The sequence below is a fragment of the Hyalella azteca genome, unplaced genomic scaffold (genome assembly GCF_000764305.2).
Source record: "Hyalella azteca isolate HAZT.00-mixed unplaced genomic scaffold, Hazt_2.0.2 contig13295, whole genome shotgun sequence".
NCBI classification, from domain to species: Eukaryota; Metazoa; Arthropoda; class Malacostraca; order Amphipoda; family Hyalellidae; genus Hyalella; species Hyalella azteca.
This window is the reverse complement of record NW_025943223.1, coordinates 22,629-40,247: the sequence shown is the minus strand read 5'-3', so window position 1 is coordinate 40,247 and position 17,619 is coordinate 22,629. Positions and strand designations below refer to the sequence as shown.

General features: G+C 33.9%; 2 protein-coding genes across 2 annotated transcripts; both read right to left on the bottom strand.

Annotated features, from left to right (window-relative positions):
- Positions 1-965: 965 nt before the first annotated feature.
- LOC108670003 lies at positions 966-7,317 on the bottom strand. Its single transcript, XM_018157442.2, has 10 exons — positions 7,261-7,317; positions 6,672-6,713; positions 5,917-6,005; positions 4,881-5,077; positions 4,304-4,502; positions 3,516-3,668; positions 2,340-2,455; positions 1,846-1,933; positions 1,319-1,500; positions 966-1,086 (listed from the first exon to the last, which is right to left on the bottom strand). The coding sequence occupies exons 2-10, from the start codon at positions 6,709-6,711 to the stop codon at positions 966-968; spliced, it is 1,185 nt and encodes a 394-aa protein (XP_018012931.1). The 5' UTR covers positions 6,712-6,713; positions 7,261-7,317.
- Positions 7,318-8,201: 884 nt separating this feature from the next.
- On the bottom strand, positions 8,202-16,125 carry LOC108670005. The gene is made up of 6 exons (XM_018157446.2): positions 15,979-16,125; positions 13,464-13,501; positions 12,019-13,113; positions 11,636-11,758; positions 10,589-10,658; positions 8,202-10,175 (listed from the first exon to the last, which is right to left on the bottom strand). The coding sequence occupies exons 1-6, from the start codon at positions 16,049-16,051 to the stop codon at positions 8,785-8,787; spliced, it is 2,790 nt and encodes a 929-aa protein (XP_018012935.1). The 5' UTR covers positions 16,052-16,125; the 3' UTR covers positions 8,202-8,784.
- Between the last annotated feature and the right edge of the window lie 1,494 nt (positions 16,126-17,619).

The following is a 17,619-nucleotide window of genomic DNA, read 5'->3' as shown; positions in this document are numbered from 1 at the left end:
CCAACATCTTTTACTATCATCTCATATAAATAAAATATGATCCTTGAAATATTGTATGAAGAAATATGCCACGTCTTGTCAGCCTCTTTTACAATAATCTGATATAAATAAAATATAGATATCTCGACCTGGTAAATATTCGGATGAATTGTATCAAGAAATGCATAACTTGATACCATATTGACATTTTAATTTGCGTCTTCAATCATAATAATATTTCACATATACTGTGTTATACAAAGACATAAACTTTTCTAATTTGATGTAATATATAATTAGAAATTTTCATAACTTGAAATAAAATCCTACAAGATATACGTGCTTGCATTTAAACGCAATTAAATCCTAAGATATCATGCATCTACGTATACAAGGCGCTTAGTGATTCACCAGAGCTGTAATTATTTTAGCAAATTAAATTTATTTATTTATTGAATTAAATTTATTAATTTATTGAATTAAATTTATCTTAGTGATTGACAGTTAAACGCAATAAACTTAATCTTAGAATGTCACGTGTCCACGTACTGGGCGTTCAGTTTTTGACAGTTAAACGTAATAAACTTAATCCTATAACATCACGTGTCCACGTACTAAGCGCTCAGTTGTTGACAGTTAAACGTACTAAACTTGATCCTATAATGTCAGGGGTCTACGTACTGAGCACTCAGTTGTTGACAGTTTAATAAACTTAATCCTATAATGTCAAGGGGTTACGTACTGGACGCTCAGTTGTTGACAGTTAAAAGTAATACACTTAATCCTATAACATCACGTGTCCACGTACTGAGCGCTCAGTTGTTGACAGTTAAACGTAATAAACTTAATCCTATAACATGACGTGTCCACTTACTGAGCGCTCAGTTGTTGACAGTGAAACGCAATAAACTTAATCCTATAACATCACGTGTCCACGTACTGAGCGCTCAGTTGTTGATAGTTAAACGTAATAAACTTAATCCAGTCTACGTACTGGGCGCTGGGGTCGTAAGTGTTGACGTAGAACACGCCAGGCCGCTGTCCGTCGTGTACGAGCCTGACTGGTAGAACGCCACCGGCTGGTCAGGCGACGGCGACTCGACGACTCTGGGCCATTGGGAAGTTTTTGTCAAGCAACAATTTCCAGAATTGCTTTTCTTGAAAACTTGTCATCAAGTGCTTTAAAAGAGGTTAATGTACTGGAGAAATTTGGTTACGTTAAAAATCAATATAGATAACTCTTTTTCAAATCTTTACTTGAATTTCATTTATCTTTGATATCATTACTTTGGTTTTTCTTTTAATTTTTTAATTCATTTTTAGTGACTATTACACTCACGTAATATTTGTCTTTGGAATGTTGTCAAAAGCAAGAGGTAGAGCTGGAATTACGATATTGTAGACAATGTTTTCAAACTGGTCCATTAATTCTTCTCCAGTTTCATAAAAATTTGCCGGATCGTTCTTGATCATTTCCGAGAATTCCTGCGATGTCATGTTGTAACCCAACTCATAAACGATCTGTAAATATGGTAATAATTATAATTTATTGAAACATTTGTAATGAACTTGGCTCATTTTATTTAGAGTGAACTTTTAATCAAGCAATAATTTTTTCGAGTTTAGATTTGATTGTGAGTTAAGATTTGATTGTGACATTTTTCACATGATTCTGAAAAATGAGCAGAGAAAAAAAATTATCAGAATACCTGAAGCTTTTATCAACTGAAATATCAGTAGAATTTTACTTGAATATAATTTTCTGGAAAAAGTTCACACCTAATTTAATCAAAGCAAAGATATCGAAATATGATCGATTTCTCGATCATTTAAAAACAGACAAAAGCTAAATATTGATCAGCTCACCGCCTGCATGAGGCCGTTGATGCGTTCAACCTCCGACAAGCCAACTTGATGGATGAAGTCAGGTGTTGTGTCTTCTCCTGTGTGGAAACTGATCGCAAAACATCATATTAAATGAAGTAATATCATTCAAAATATTGAGAATGATGAGAGTCCAGGAGTGAAATGATTGTCCTATTCGATTGGGTTAATAAAGCTGGCTCCGAATAAAACAATTTTCTGCCTGGACAGCTAATTTAGATGATTGCATCATTAAACGACGTGATCTAACAGATGTAAATAAATTTTTGTTATATTATAGTCACAAGAAACAATAATATTATTCACATGCAAACGCAGTTATATTAATTTGTGTGAATGATTAGAATTAGCGAAACCAGAAATTCACTAATACAGATATGCCTCGTGAGAAAAACAATCATTAATTCGTTGATAATAGAGAAACCTTGATCATTTAAATGAAAATTTCAGTTTTTTCAAGAACGGATCAAACTTACATGATTAGCTGCCGGTATAGTTCGGTTCCGTTGGGTAAAGTGGAAATGGCGATGTCAGGTCGCGTGCTGTACTGAGTACTAATGTACTGCTTGAGCGATGTAAAACTGGGCACAACCTGTTCAGCGATTCGGAATTTATTTGTTTATATTATATATATACCTATTTATTATTTATTGTTTTTTCACATAGGAGTAAACAACACGCAAACAAATGAACAACACGATCAAAGGAATGACAAAAAAAATTTCTAGTGAATGCCCATACAAGTTAAAAAGCTTCGCAGGCGACAACTGGACAGGCGAGAAAGGCGACACATGACTTTTTCATAATTTTATAAATACAATATTTATTATTTTATTTTAATATTGTTTTATATGATTATTTTTATATATGAATATTATTAAGATTTTTATGTTATATATTCAAAAATAAAATCAACACTTTCATGGAAAATATTCAGGGTGATTTCTCATAGTATCGATGATATGAAATATTTTAGTTGATTTAAATATATTTGACTGAATGAACCTTAATAGATAGCTATACTGATTGTTTCACCTAAAATTTTCAAGAAATAATTTAGTGACAGAAAGTAAAAAAATACAATTCAATAAGAAAATGTCCACTCTTCTTTCATTATTTACTCAAAAATTTTCTCAATTGAGGACACAAATTTTCCTGAAAACTCTGATAAAAAACGATTTGACAATCGAGGCTCCATTATAAAAATACTGGTTCTACGTGTACTTAGTTTACATTTTCAGAGGTCTTATGTATGCATTTGCCGATTGCTGAAATACTAATACTTTTATAACTGATCTGAAGTGTAGCTGCAGATCATTTAGCTTCTCATTTGAAAATCGTTTTCTGTAAATTGAAGTGCTTGAAAATCGCTATCGAAAGAGAAAGATACTTCAAACGATACTAAATCGTTCAAATAATTTACATTTTAGCGCATCTGCCAGAGTTAAATTTGGTAGTGACAGGGAAGGCGAACAAGTATATGTTTATGAACAAATTGCAATGAAGGAGATTATCTTTCAACAAGGAAGATATTCAAGAGGAAATATCCAGGGACAAATGGTATTAACATTGTCACTTAACACATCAATAAATATTTCAGCTATATATAGCTTTTGAATTATCAATAATATATTTATTATATCAAAACTAACCGTCTCTAATATTACGGCTTTGGTTCGATTTTTGAGGTCATCAAGCTCTTGAGGACTTAAATTTTCAGATGGACTGGAAAATACGTGCGAAAATAGAATGCATTCTTCCGGATCTTCCACGATGAAAGCGTCTATTTGTTCGGTTACTCCGTTCTGCAAACAAAAGTGAATAGATTGCATATTTTACTTGTGATTGGCAGTCATTCACATGACTGCCCTAACTTGACGCACCTGACATTAGCTATTAGAAATAATTCGCAAACTTCATGAATAAAGGTAAGATTTAGCTCAAAATACATTTATATATTAATTGATTCTACAATTTGGCTATAGTCTTGATCTGCATGCCTGGTCACAACAGAAATTAGCACTATTATCTCATTTAAGGTATTTCTTACGGAAAAAGCGTGAATCATCGTACAATTTGGATGTTATATATTTTATTTTTCAACCAAATTGCCGAGAATATTATCGGTACTCGATGTTCTGATAGTGTAGAAATCTAAAAAATTATTTTCAGAAAATGAAGACAACTCTCTCATTTAGAATAGAATTCATTACGAAAATTTTTTAAAAATCTCATATGAAATAAGATGACAACGATAGGAATCTTCATTAAAGATCGCAATTTTCGCCTTGAAAAACCAACTATACATAAATGTCTTCTACAAAACACTTCTTATTTCAAAGCAGAGGCCAATGGCGTCAAATTAAAATATTCTAACTGTTTATACAAGGAACCAATTTTCTTGATGACAAACCGAACTAAGTTACCAACATTTCCTCACCATGGAGATCTGGTGCGGAAGAATACCTCGAGCGACTCCTTCACTCAAGAGTTCAATGATCTGCTGGATCTGCACGTCGAGTTTCGAGATCCTCGCGACGTAATCTTCGTAGTCGGAGGCAGCGTTGAACTGGGTCCAGGAGATCAACTTTTCCAGGTCTACTTGGGGGCCTTCCATGTAGCTTATTGGCTCGAGGAAACTTGCAAAAATAATAAAATTAATGATAATAATAATAATAATAATAATAATAATATTAATAATAATAACAATAATAATAATAATAATAATGACAATAATAATATTAATAATAATAATAACGTTTCCACAGTATTTCGGAACAAATGGTAATTATAACATCATATTTGCATGAAATTTAATTGATATTACATACCTTAATTACATGTTAATTTAGGCTAGTTATCGATAGTCTATACAAGCATGAGCTGGCAACTAAATTTTTTCTACTCAGAATGATTGGTGCCAAACCCCAACCTTTGGAAAGTCTTATTTTTAGAATCGTTTGGCCCAATAACTTTAATGAGGATCACTTTACATTTCTTTACCCGTCCAATCTCACTTCATAAAAGGGTATCCTGCGATGAATGTTTCAACCTCGTCTTTCAAGATGAGCAGGTTGACCACATCCGACGTTTCGACGAGCGTCGGCTCAAGTACAAGAATTTCATCAAGGAATTCTTGCGATTTCTTCAGGCGATTCTCGTACGCAGTTAGCGACAAATCGTCGAGATTTGCGTTGTAGCCGTTGAAACCTACCTGAGAAATTAGGGTCGGTAAATATATCCTTAATTTGAAATACTTGAAGGTTACATTATGGGTACTTCTCTTCAAGGTTGTGGTGATTATCTCGCTATAATATACAGTATATATTACAGCGAGAGATTTATGGTAATATAAAAGAGCAATAGTTTAAAATGGACCTGCGATGAAATTTACCCTAACTGACAGGTCCCACAATTTTTGAAGTGTTCCAATTATTCATAATTCACAGTCAAAAATGAAATTTCGCTAGTAACCTTAAAAAAAATGCCATCTTCTCAATTGGTGTGAAAGCCTAATTTTTCAGAGAAAATAATTGCTGAAATTAGATTTAAAATAATCACAAATAAACCCGAATTATTTTAGAAGGGGACAGACAACTTTCAACTTGACATTGTATCTAAGATGGAAATAATTCAATGGAGAAAATCAGAATAATTTTATGAACGAATAACGAATAATAACGAATAATTATGGCCTAACGAATATAACAAAATAATTGATCTTGACCTCGCTAATGTAGTAAAAAATTTCATCTAGTCCTCACGAATGAATCAAGTAGTTCCATGTAGTCCTCACGAATGAATCAAGTAGTTTCATGTAGTCCTCACGAATGAATCAAGTAGTTTCATGTAGTCCTCACGAATGAATCAAGTAGTTTCATGTAGGCCTCACGAATGAATCAAGTAGTTTCATGTAGGCCTCACGAATGTAGCTGACCATTTCATGTAGACTGCACGAATGTATTGAACAATTTGATGCAGGCATAGATCACAAATGTAGAAAACAATTAGTAAGACTATGAAATGTAGCAAACAATTTCAAATAAGCCTCACGAATGTCGCGAACTCAGGTCTGTCTGACATCCGCCAGTCCCAGTAGGCGTCACAGAGCCTCTGGACATCCGGCGACAGCGCGCTGCTGCCTGACAGGGATTATACAGCTCTGTTATTCAAACACATTAAGGACACTTACAAGATTGAATTAAATTATTTTGCAAAATTAATATCTATCATGGCTAATTTATATATATTAGAAGGAAGTCAAGAAATTCTGTTGGTCAAGTAATTTAAAAATAAACATGTTGGGTTTTTTCGATGATCATTCACGCGAAGAAGCTGTGTGTTAAATCATTATGATAAATTTTTCCCAAATGATATTTGTTGCTAATTATAGATATAATTCTGTTCGAAATATTATTTAAGAACTGAACGTAGCAGATGGCTTTATTGAATTCATTAGCAAAAACTATTGAGTTAACGACAAAATCTAGTTTAAGTTGTGGAATTATGTCAATGTGCAAAAGGCCTTCTTGAGCATGTAAAAAAAGTCATGGAAGTGCTTGGAAATTAGTTGTACAAAAAGCCGTTTAAGATTTTATAATATGTATTAAAAATTCAGATTAATGTGAAAATATCCAAAGTTTGGATTTCTTTCGATCAAGAAAAGTTGAAATATGCGGGAGCGTTAACATGCATGAAAAATTTTTAATAAAAAATAATAAATAAATTCAAAAATTCTTTATGATTGGTATAAAGATCAATCATCGAAAGCTTCTAATGAAAGGCTGTCTATAGAATAATATACTCACATGCGAGCAGTATAAGAAGTATGGCTGCAGCGAACTTCATCTCTGAAACTTAATGAAACATCAGATTTACATACTGGGAGATTTACATCTGGAAAATAGTTACATCTTAAAATACACTTTTAATTTCCCGTTGAACGCTGCAAAAAACTTTAGAGAAATGTTTTACTTTTGATTAATTTGTTGAGAATCTTCTGTTGATTCCTAATATTAGGAATCTTCTGTTTATTAGGAATTTTCTGTTGATTCCTAATAAATGTGGGCATAAATTAAGGATTAAGCAAACCATAAAGGATTAAAAATACTTATATTAAATTTTAAGTGATTTTTTATAATATGTTTTGCAATTTTTACTTCTATGTACAATTAGTAAAAATCTTCTTCTCTTCTTCGAGTGAACAGCATACTCGATGCAGCCACAAAATATAAAAACGAAGTAAATGAAAGCTTTCTAAAGCGTGTCGATATTCATTGTCTCTAGTGTGCAGCAAAAATATATACGCTTGAGTCGTGGCCTTGCTTCAAATAATGAGCCATATTCAAGACTCATTCCAAAAATACAATACAATTTTAATCAAAGAAGTCAACTCACTTTAATTGGGGTGCGTTGCTTGTCCACTGCTGACTGTGGAACATGGGATTGCGCTTGATACCGTAAGGTGTAAAGCTTATCTCGTTATCTCGCCTCGTAACATGTGATTGCTTTCACACGTTAATCTTTTTAGCCCCGCAATCACTATTCCCCAACTGGTATACCAATTGGGAAAATGGTGCATTTTATATAAAACGTGCTGTAAAGAATTTTACTGAACATACTTCTCCCGTATACATGAGGTTGGGACCTTTTAGGTAGGACCAGAGTTAATGAGCTCAGACAAAATTCATTTTGAATCAAACTTGACTGAGATTGTTCAGCAATTTGGTATGTTATCATTTACTTATGTTATGATCGTTTTATTGCTTGTTAACCTTGGCTATTTTCTCTATATTGTTTTTAATCTCGGATAACCTCAATTTATGTTCAAATTGTTCATTCTTTGTTTTCAGAAACCGTTACAATCTACAACGCGTTTTCGTTCTGAACAATGCCCCGAACAAAGAGCCATATTCTTTATACGTGCACTTCATATATAAATGCACGGTCCAACTGCTCTGTTTCGTTGAGGTTAACAAATTGTAATGCCCGAATGATTCAAGCGATACCGAAATAGAGTTATGAGATTTTTATCGAACGTGATTCAATTTTTCAATATGCGTTTGAACAATGGGATGTGATAAAAATTTCCGTCCTCTGATTAAGTGCGGTTCTCCTGTTGAAAAGTCAAGTCGAACTTACAGTATAATCAATATGTAGCAAGATATTATGACTCGATATAAAGAAGATATTCGCATCGACAACTTTTGTTCATCAAAAGAAAAAAAAAAGCAAACTTTATAATAATTTTTCTTAGTTACATCCACTCTAGAGGCTCGACTTAACTCAAATCAACAACAACGTTCAGGGGAATAAGTAAGAGACGCTACAGTTGCAGATTTATTGATGCAAGCACTTGCAATTAAATTTTAGTTTTGTATGCTCCTGTGATTTCTTTATCCTTTTAATTTGATTGCTTGGCAACTTGATTCAAAGAGATTAGGCAATGAACGAAAGGTTGTTCATTTTATCTCGTTTTTCACCACATTTTTACATACAGGTAAACGATTTCAAACGAACTTTAGGCACTCGCTACGGGCTTATGTGTACTCCATTATCATAGGCATTAAATTCCGAAATTCTTGTTAGAATTCTGTCGTAGAAATATGATCACATTGTAATAATATATAATGTTACGGTTCATCTTCTATTGTATTTTAGGCCAGTTTAATGCCCCATGTACATCAATGTATTACTAGGAATTAAAAGTTAGCCTCTTCAATGCTATTTTTTTAACAATAAGTATTGATAATCATACAAGGAATTAAATGAGCTAGACACAACGCCCCATGCAGTTTGTGTATTGCAAGTTCAAGACTTCATCTGTAGCGCGCTGAGTGTAAGAGTTTGCTTTTGAATTCACCAGGAAGAATGTGACGGCCTGAGATGTCATCTCCCAACAGCGATGAAATTGTTTGCTTCTTATCCCGCTCGAGGAATGAAGCTGAAATTTCTTTTTCCCGCTCGAGGAATGAAGCTAAATCCTCGTTTCCCAGCCCGTGGAATGAAACTGAAAGTTCGTTTCCCAGCTCGAGGTATGAAGCTGAACGCTCGTTTACCAGCCCTAGGAATGAAACTAAACGTTCGTTTCCCAGCCCTAGGAATGAAACTAAACGCTCGTTTCCCAGCCCTGGGAATGAAACTGAATGTTCGTTTCCCAGCGCGAGGAATGAAACTGAATGTTCGTTTCCCAGCCCGGGAAATGAAACTGAATGCTCGTTTCCCAGCGCGCGGTATGAAACTGAACGTTCGTTTCCCAGCCCGAGGTATGAAATCGAACCTGCGTTTACCAGTCCGAGGAATGAAGGTCGGAGCTCGCTTGCCCACTCGTGGAGTGAACACATAGTGATGTATCGTGTCCATTTTCTCGTTCGATGACAGTTCGTTGTGAATAGATTTAGGTTCGTGACGCCACCAATCATCACCAAAATTATGGTCCCACACTTGCCTCGTGTCTCGCTTCCCCATTCGGGGATTAAAAGTCTCTCTTTGTGCGGCGTAGGGAAGTTTTCTCGCCTGGTTGAGGTCGGGAAGTCCTTCTTCTATGAAATTATTTTCGAGATTCTTGGGTATTTTGAAAGGCTGCCGGTAACGGAATCTTTTTGGGCTTAATACGTTTAAGAGATACCGTTTTTCAGTGGGAAGCGGAACCAGTTTGCCTCCAAACTCAATTTCTTCTTTCCCTGGCATTTCCAATGATTCATAATAACGGCCCTTACCCCAGTCCCTGAATGCATTGCTGTCACTAACAGAATCTGGCTGCCTCGTATGATGTTCTTGATCGGAAGCAATCATCCTGGCTGGACCTGGGCTCTTTGTGATGCTTAAAGAGTTTTCAACACGACCAAAATCTTGTTGTTCTTTATTAGAGCTTACATGTGAAGGGAAAGTGTCGTGCTGTCCTGATTTAAGCGCATTATTGAATTTTCTTGTGTTGCTGAAGACATCGTCTTTTGAAACATATTGTCGCGGGATGTTGGTGATGTCATCCTGAATAAAACCGAGATCCTTATTTGGCTGGGGATTTACAGAAGCCGATAAGTAAGGGTTTGATGCAAATGAATTGCCGGGATTATCGACTGTCAGAATTCCTTGTTGCCCATACTTTAACTGTGCTTCTAAGATTTCTTTGGGTTGCAGAAGTTTCTCCCTGATTCGGTTCTTCATGAGAGTGAGCATGAGGCGATTATGAAGTTTCTGCCACGGATTTGTGCCACCAATTTCGGTCTCATCGACGATGTCGTCGAGGAAATCAAGAAGCCCCGAGGATGAAGGAAGGTTCTTCTTTACCAGCTGAGTCGCAAAAATAGGAACTGCACACCATAGAAAGAAAAGTAACATAGCCAGATTAATGAAGATATATCATTTCATGCAACATTCGTTGGAAAGTAAATTTCAGGTGTATTGGGTTACGAAGAACAAAAATGCAGGAATTTTTATATTTTCATACAGTATAAATTGTTTTTAATTCCTACGTTGACGACGAACCTTTAAGTTTTCTCAAGATGGCATTCTGATGTCAGAATTTTATGAGAGTTCTAGTTCATTTGAATCAATGTCTTATTTGTTTGTTCGAAACCATATATGGTTTATTTAAACTTTTATCCGAACAATACCCGCAAACACCAGTAGTTTCTAGCAGAACTATTAAAAGCAAGAAGCGAAGACATAGCATTTCTAAATTTTTCTATTTCTGAAATTTTTTAAATTCAGTTTTTCGACTCACCTTTTTCCACAGGTGAAGCGTCACTCGATATTTGAGGATCTCTGATACTCCGCTTTTCACGAACGATTTTCTGAAACAATAATAAAAAATTTACCCGGCCAAGGTTTGCCACATAATTTGTTTGCATTTCAAAATATTTACACCCTGAATTTGCATACCTTTCAATGATTGCAATTTTTTCAATAGAATGAAACCCCGTTAATAAATTTATTCACAAATTTTGTCAGGGAGCAGTAACAATTTCGTGAGACTATCAACTTGACGAAAATTTCTGATACATCATTTGTAATAGCGTTTATTAGTGTTACTAATTACAGTTTGCAACGTTCTTGTGGATGCTGTTGGATTTTATTTCATAGAATATTCAAATTTGGCTCCGTCTAACGAGCTTTACCTCTAATTTTTATTTCAACACATTTTATCATATAATCACCAATTTTTATTGCTAACTTTGTGAAGAGTTGATATTAGAGTTCATTAATAGCAGATAAAAATCTCATTTTGTCATGCATGTCTTTTCAGTAACTGGAAAAAATTCCTCATTTAGTTAAAGTGATTGCATGCAAATAGAGATCTATTGCCTTATCTCTCATTACTGACTGCAATATTGCAAATAATTCCTCAGTTGGATACTGATGTTATGTTTTCATCCCAATTTGCCTCTACGTGATATTCAAATCGTGAAAAAATTAACAAATTTGTGTCGTTTTATTAATTTTTAATGCAGATATGACTCACCATATCTTGCTCGTTTTCTTTAAAATAATAAACAAATTTATCTTATTTTACTGATATTTAATGCAAATATGACTCACCATGTCTTGCTCGTTTTCTTTAAAATAATAAACAAATTTATCTTGTTTTATTGATATTTAATGCAAATATGACTCACCATATCTTGCTCGTTTTCTTTAAAATAATAAACAAATTTATCTTGTTTTATTGATATTTAATGCGAATATGACTCATCATATCTTGCTCGTTTTCTTTAAAAATAATAAACAAATGTATCTTGTTGTATTGATATTTAATGCAAATATGACTCACCATATCTTGCTCGTTTTCTTTTTTGCTTTTTCCCATCCTGGGACTCCAGCCTCTGGGAGGACGGCTCGTGGCTACTGCGGTCACATCTTCTTCGTTCACTGACGTTCCTACATCCTGGACAACCTGTGACCGTTTGAACGATCATTGGTCCGAGGGAATTGCAATTTACTTCCTATACTATTTATTATTTCATGCTCAAAGTTATATTTCCCTTGCGAAATGTAGGAAATAAGAAATGGAAGATTTCATTATCTTGATTCAATCTACCCTCTATCTACCCTCTGGATTCAATGGTATTTTTAACATGTTGATTAATCGATTTAGACGATAAAACTTTAGTAATAATCAATACAAAAATGTGCCTAAATTATCAATATACTCACATCAGAGTATGATAAAAATTTTTCTTTCGAAACTTCTTGATCTTCAAAACAGCCATTTTCCGTATCTCTGGCGTGCACAAATAAATCATCGTCTTTACTGGTGAAATACTTTTCATTTTTATCGATTACGCTGTCGTAGTCATCGTATTCTTCGTGGTCTTCCGGTTTATCAAATGCATCATATTCTGCGTCAAGATCGTCGAAATGTTCTAGTCTATTTGAGGGCAGCTTCTCATCAAGACGATCAATTCCGTTCGAAAAATCTTTAATGGAGGTTTTGAAATTCGGTCCGTGCTTGACAATATTACCGATGTCAGTATCCCTTGGGAATCCGTGCTCTGGGCTCGATAGGAAATACTTTTTGATCAATTTTGGAGCGTACGTATCGAAAAAATTATCATCAAGTTGGTTATCCAGGTAATCGCTTCTGAAGGTTGGCTCGTAGTTATGTTTTTGCTTGTGAAATTCTAGGTTGATTAGGTTGGCTGGTCTCTCGTACCCAGGTGAAGACTTGTCACGATCATCATTCTGATTAAAAGCCGGGAGAATAAAATCGTTGAATTTGCTGCCACTCTCGCCGCTGAATCTCTTTTGGAGAAAAACCAAAGCGTTGTAAAGTTTATCGTTATTGTTTGCAATACTTAGTGAATTTGGAAAATCATGATATGCCCTCAGCAAATAAGGTTCAGCTTCATCCAGAAGATTCGGTTCGACTGAGTTTTCTTCTATACCGAATGCAATATCTATCTGATTTTCGGGATTTATTCCATAAAGTAGGGTTGATATATTTTCATTTATCTCACTATTAAGATTGAAATTGTCGAAATTCATATAATCTTGCCCCAGCAGAGCCTCTAAGGGTAACCTTCCATCTTCTGTGTCACTAGAAAAAACGAACCGAAAATTCGGCGGTTCATCATCCGCCGCTCGTTTATTTTTATTAAATTTTGTTGCAAATACTCGGTTGTTGTGACTTCCTCCATTTTCTGAATAATATCCCGCTGCTTCTTGCTTTGAGGACACATCAGGGTTGGCTGATGTGTTCTTAGATGTTGCGTTTACTTGGGCATTTAAAACTGGGGCATCGAAGGATTTCTGGCGAATAAAAATATTCAGAATTATTCAGCTTACAAACAGAAGCTGCCGAATATTAAACTCAAGAAACCATCTAAATTAATTATTAGCAATCATTTTTAGTCAGGCAAGTGCAATCAGAATTTGGTCTTGCTATCAGAAACATGATAATATCGGGGAAACTGAGTTAATGGTTCAGTTTTTTAGAGGTTAGAAAAAATATTGATTCAATTATTACTAGACTATAAATGACAATACCATGCACGAGTACCAACATTATGAGAAGCAGCATGAAAATTAACGCAACATGTCACTATGATATATATCTGTGACAAAACGTATTTGATTTCTGAAATCTGATGAGCACCAACCAACTCATGATGCTGTTGAACTTGGCCCGCCCGCCACTCTGTAAAAGATTTAACAAATGAAATGAAATTTTTAGCTGGAAAATATTGGCCTCTGATTCAAGTATGATTATTGAAAAATATTTTTTAATGAACAACTGCATCGTAATAATATAATATAATTCATTTAATTGTTAACTTATTGGTTGCCGAGCTCTTTGTACTTTTTTTCAATTTTCAAGGTATATTTTTTTCGTTTAATTATATCTGCATTATCACAAAATGGAAACTTTGTTCCTAAATTGCCCTCAGCAAATAGGTCAATAATTGCCCTATTTCTTGCAAAACGAAAACATAGAACAGAAGCACCAAAAATTAATCCATTAGTTAGTCCATTGGGATTTCATTCTTCAACGACCTCATTGATTCATCAGCATCATTAATACACTTAAAATCGTATCCTAGCTATTACAATAATACTAATACCAACAAATTACGTAATTTAATATTTAGATGGACGCAATGAATTAAAGTAAATAGACATCTGAGATAATGTTCAGAAATTCAAATTCACTATTTTTTACTCCAAGAATACTACATTCCTTCAACTGCTCTTCAAAACAGCAAATATGTAGCAATTTGTTCCGAGACGCAGCATTTGCATGCTATGCTACCATGCAGGTTACATTGCAAACGGAGATTGCATTTTAAATTCAAATTCAACTTTAATGACAATCCAACCGCATTGCCGAGACCTTCATTTGAAAATAATAGCTATTCTACCTCCGTTTCAGGATTAGAGGAACTTCCAAAACAATTTTTCAGTTTTATATTAAATAATTAGAGCTTGAAATGTTATTTTCCTCAACATGATGTTCCTGTGGAATTTTATTTACGAAGATATCAGGAATATGTGCAGGAATAAGAGAGCGCTGTTAGCTTAACAACATAATGATTCATATCTATTTAATTTTGAAAATTTTGAAGATACATCTGTACCCAGATCAAATTAGCAATCAGCAAGCCATTTCTTTATGGCTTCAAAAAACAAGTTTCATTTGCCGCTGGTTTGCTATAATTGGACGTTCATCCGCTTATGGCTAAGCTGTCTGTTTTTCTTCGAAATTTTGAACGATTTTGACAAACAAGTAGTTTCATACATGATATGGAAGTCATTTAGTATTTTGAGTTCGGATTAGGTCGACAATACTGGACAGACAGAGACTATAAACGCTCTCACTGAATGAAATTTTTAAAAATCTCAAAATATTGTCAATCTCAATATCTTGTCGAAAGTTTCTGATTTATTACACACACAAGATAAATGATAGATTTCAGTTATAGAAAGAAATATTTATCTGATTTATTTTTAATTACAAAATTCTGGATTGTGGGATTCTTAAATCTCAAATATTAACTTGCATCAGCAACGCGGAGTTATATAGCATATATTCTATATTAAATCAATCTGGTGAATGGTGAATATGAATGATACTGAATTCGGGAAATTTTCCAATCGTGAAAGGCAATCCATTAAGAGCTACGCACGGAAAATATTGATAGTTGCTACGTGTATCACCATTTGCAATTTTCGCATATTTAAATTACAAATACAGATTAAACAACGAAAATTTCATATCATTAATTACTAGTTTTATGATTACTATTAAACTTATGTGCAGGAATTAAGAAACGAATACCGAGATTATTATTAATTAAAAACAGATTTCACTGTTATTCATATTTAGCGGTTGTTGTCAGTGCTCTACTTCAGGAACGTTATCACTGCTCTAGTACTCATGGCGTTTGTTAATTCTTGTAATGATTTTGTAATGTGATTGTTTAATGGGAAGAATATTTAGCGTAGGCAAAAGTTTCCAGGTGTTTGCGAGATACCTTAAGTTAATTTAAGATACTGATAAGAAAATACTACGTTATTTTTATATTTATTTATATTTGTAAGGTATTTATAAGGCTCGGTATTTACAAGGCAACATGAATGCCAAATAATGTCACAGATATTGAATGAAAAATTGAAAATAAATGATAACTTTAGACAAAAATTTTTGTTTGTAAAGCGAAGAATTTTCATCTCTATACATGCTTAGATTTTTGCAAGTCTTGCCTAATGCGATGGCATTCAATTTCATTATTAGTTTTGTTTTGCAAGTATATATAGTGGGAAAATGTAATATGTCAAAATGGACACAAAAATGAAGCTTTCCTTTATACAGCCTTTGTTTCTTGACTCCCACGATAAAATTGAAAAAACGTATAAATTTCTTAAAAAATGAAATATTTGATTTAATCTGCTGTTTCTCTAGAGGGTCAAAATTGCAATGAAACATGCATTCAAGTTTCATCAACATGTAAAAACCGACCATTTGGATGGAAGGCAGGCATTAAATGCTTTGGCTAGTAAACACGGAGAGTTGGCACTCCTTAATATAATTCTATTTGTCAATAACTTTTAACGTATTATAATTATACTAAAATTATATTATACTATACTATAATTATATAGTAGAATGGAAATTACCTCTTGCGATGCTGCCATTGGTAGCAACTGTAGCGAAGACGCAGCCAATGAGAAGCCATGTTGCCGGCACCATGCAAATAGTTTGTTGCGAGCTCACAGTCAGAAACTTTATTTGATAAATTTGCTGTACAAACAAGGAGGATTATTTATTTCTGTAGGTTGAAAGACAGTGACGAACATTTGGCATATAAAAAACTCATTCTCGATGATTACATAAACATTTTACTCCTTAGTAAACAACGAACATTATCCGAAAAAAAAACGAAATCCAGTCGCACGAAGTACAGAAACCAAATACAAAAAGCAAAATTCAACCTAATTAGAAACTTGAACTAATTCTCGCCAATAATACTGATATTACAAAATTAATACGAATAATTCAAAATTATAATTTAAAAAAATGTTCGTACCCCAAATCAAGAAGTCAAGTTTGTACTTTCTCGTATCATGAGAATGTGGAATGTGTTCGTGAATAACAGTTGTACAAAAACATTCTTTGACTTGACAATACCTTCAGCATTAGTAGCTGTTTTTCGTTGAAATTTCTTGTTTGATATTACACGATGGTACAAGATTTACGCGATGAATAAAAAAATGATTATATAGTAATTACATATATCTGTTATACTATGGGCTATACATTCCATGGGAATCGTATTCACTATAATTGCATGTACACATATTTACTTGCTAATAATGTCCGGCAATTCCTAAACTGCAGCCAAATGATTTATATGTAGAAATTGTAACAAATAATTTACGCTTATTAAGTTTCGATCCTATATATAGGTCAGATTTCATTTAAAATAGAGCATAAAAATTTATTAATGTACGGGTTGATCATTATTCGATTTATAGATGTAATTTACCGTTAGTATAGAGACAACCTAGAATTTATAGCATCAAAATAGCTCGTAAATTGAGTTGGAGTTAATCATGTGATACTTATTCCAATTTGATATCAATATGGTTTTAATCATAGGTCATTGAAGGTAATATGAAAGCGATGTGAAAAAATTTCATATTATTACTTCCAAAGTATTTTTAAAATTAATATTGATCTAGTAGAATTTCCTGCAAGAAACTGGATATATAATAATGACCCCATTTATAACAGTGCAATGCTTGCTTGTAACTGTAGCGTGTGTTCCGCCCTGTCGCTGATTCCCTTGTGAGGACCTGACGACGACTTCGAGCCTTATATAGCCTTGCCGACCTTTGATGCTGCCCTCCAGACTTGAAATGAAAAACATGATTGTATTGTACCGCATTTTTCTCAAATTATTTTTCTGAATAAAGCAATTGAGCTGATTCATGTTAATTTTTTTCGTCTGAAAAATTAATGTGTTATTTTTAGCGCATTTTCTAATTTATGGAAAAAAGACGCTAATGTGCTCGTCATGTCTGTCCGTGACTTCACGTCTTCGTCGATTTTAAGAAAATGCGCCCTCTGTCACTCACTGCAGTGACTACTGAGTTATACAGTATTTTTTTTCAGAATATTGAAAGCAGTAACATTATTGGTATTCGCGAATATTTCATATATTAGGTTCGTCCCATCCACGAACTGGATGAAACGACGAGGACCAGGAGCTTCCGTACGCCGCGGATGAAGCTCTTCCGTACGCCGCGGATGAGGCT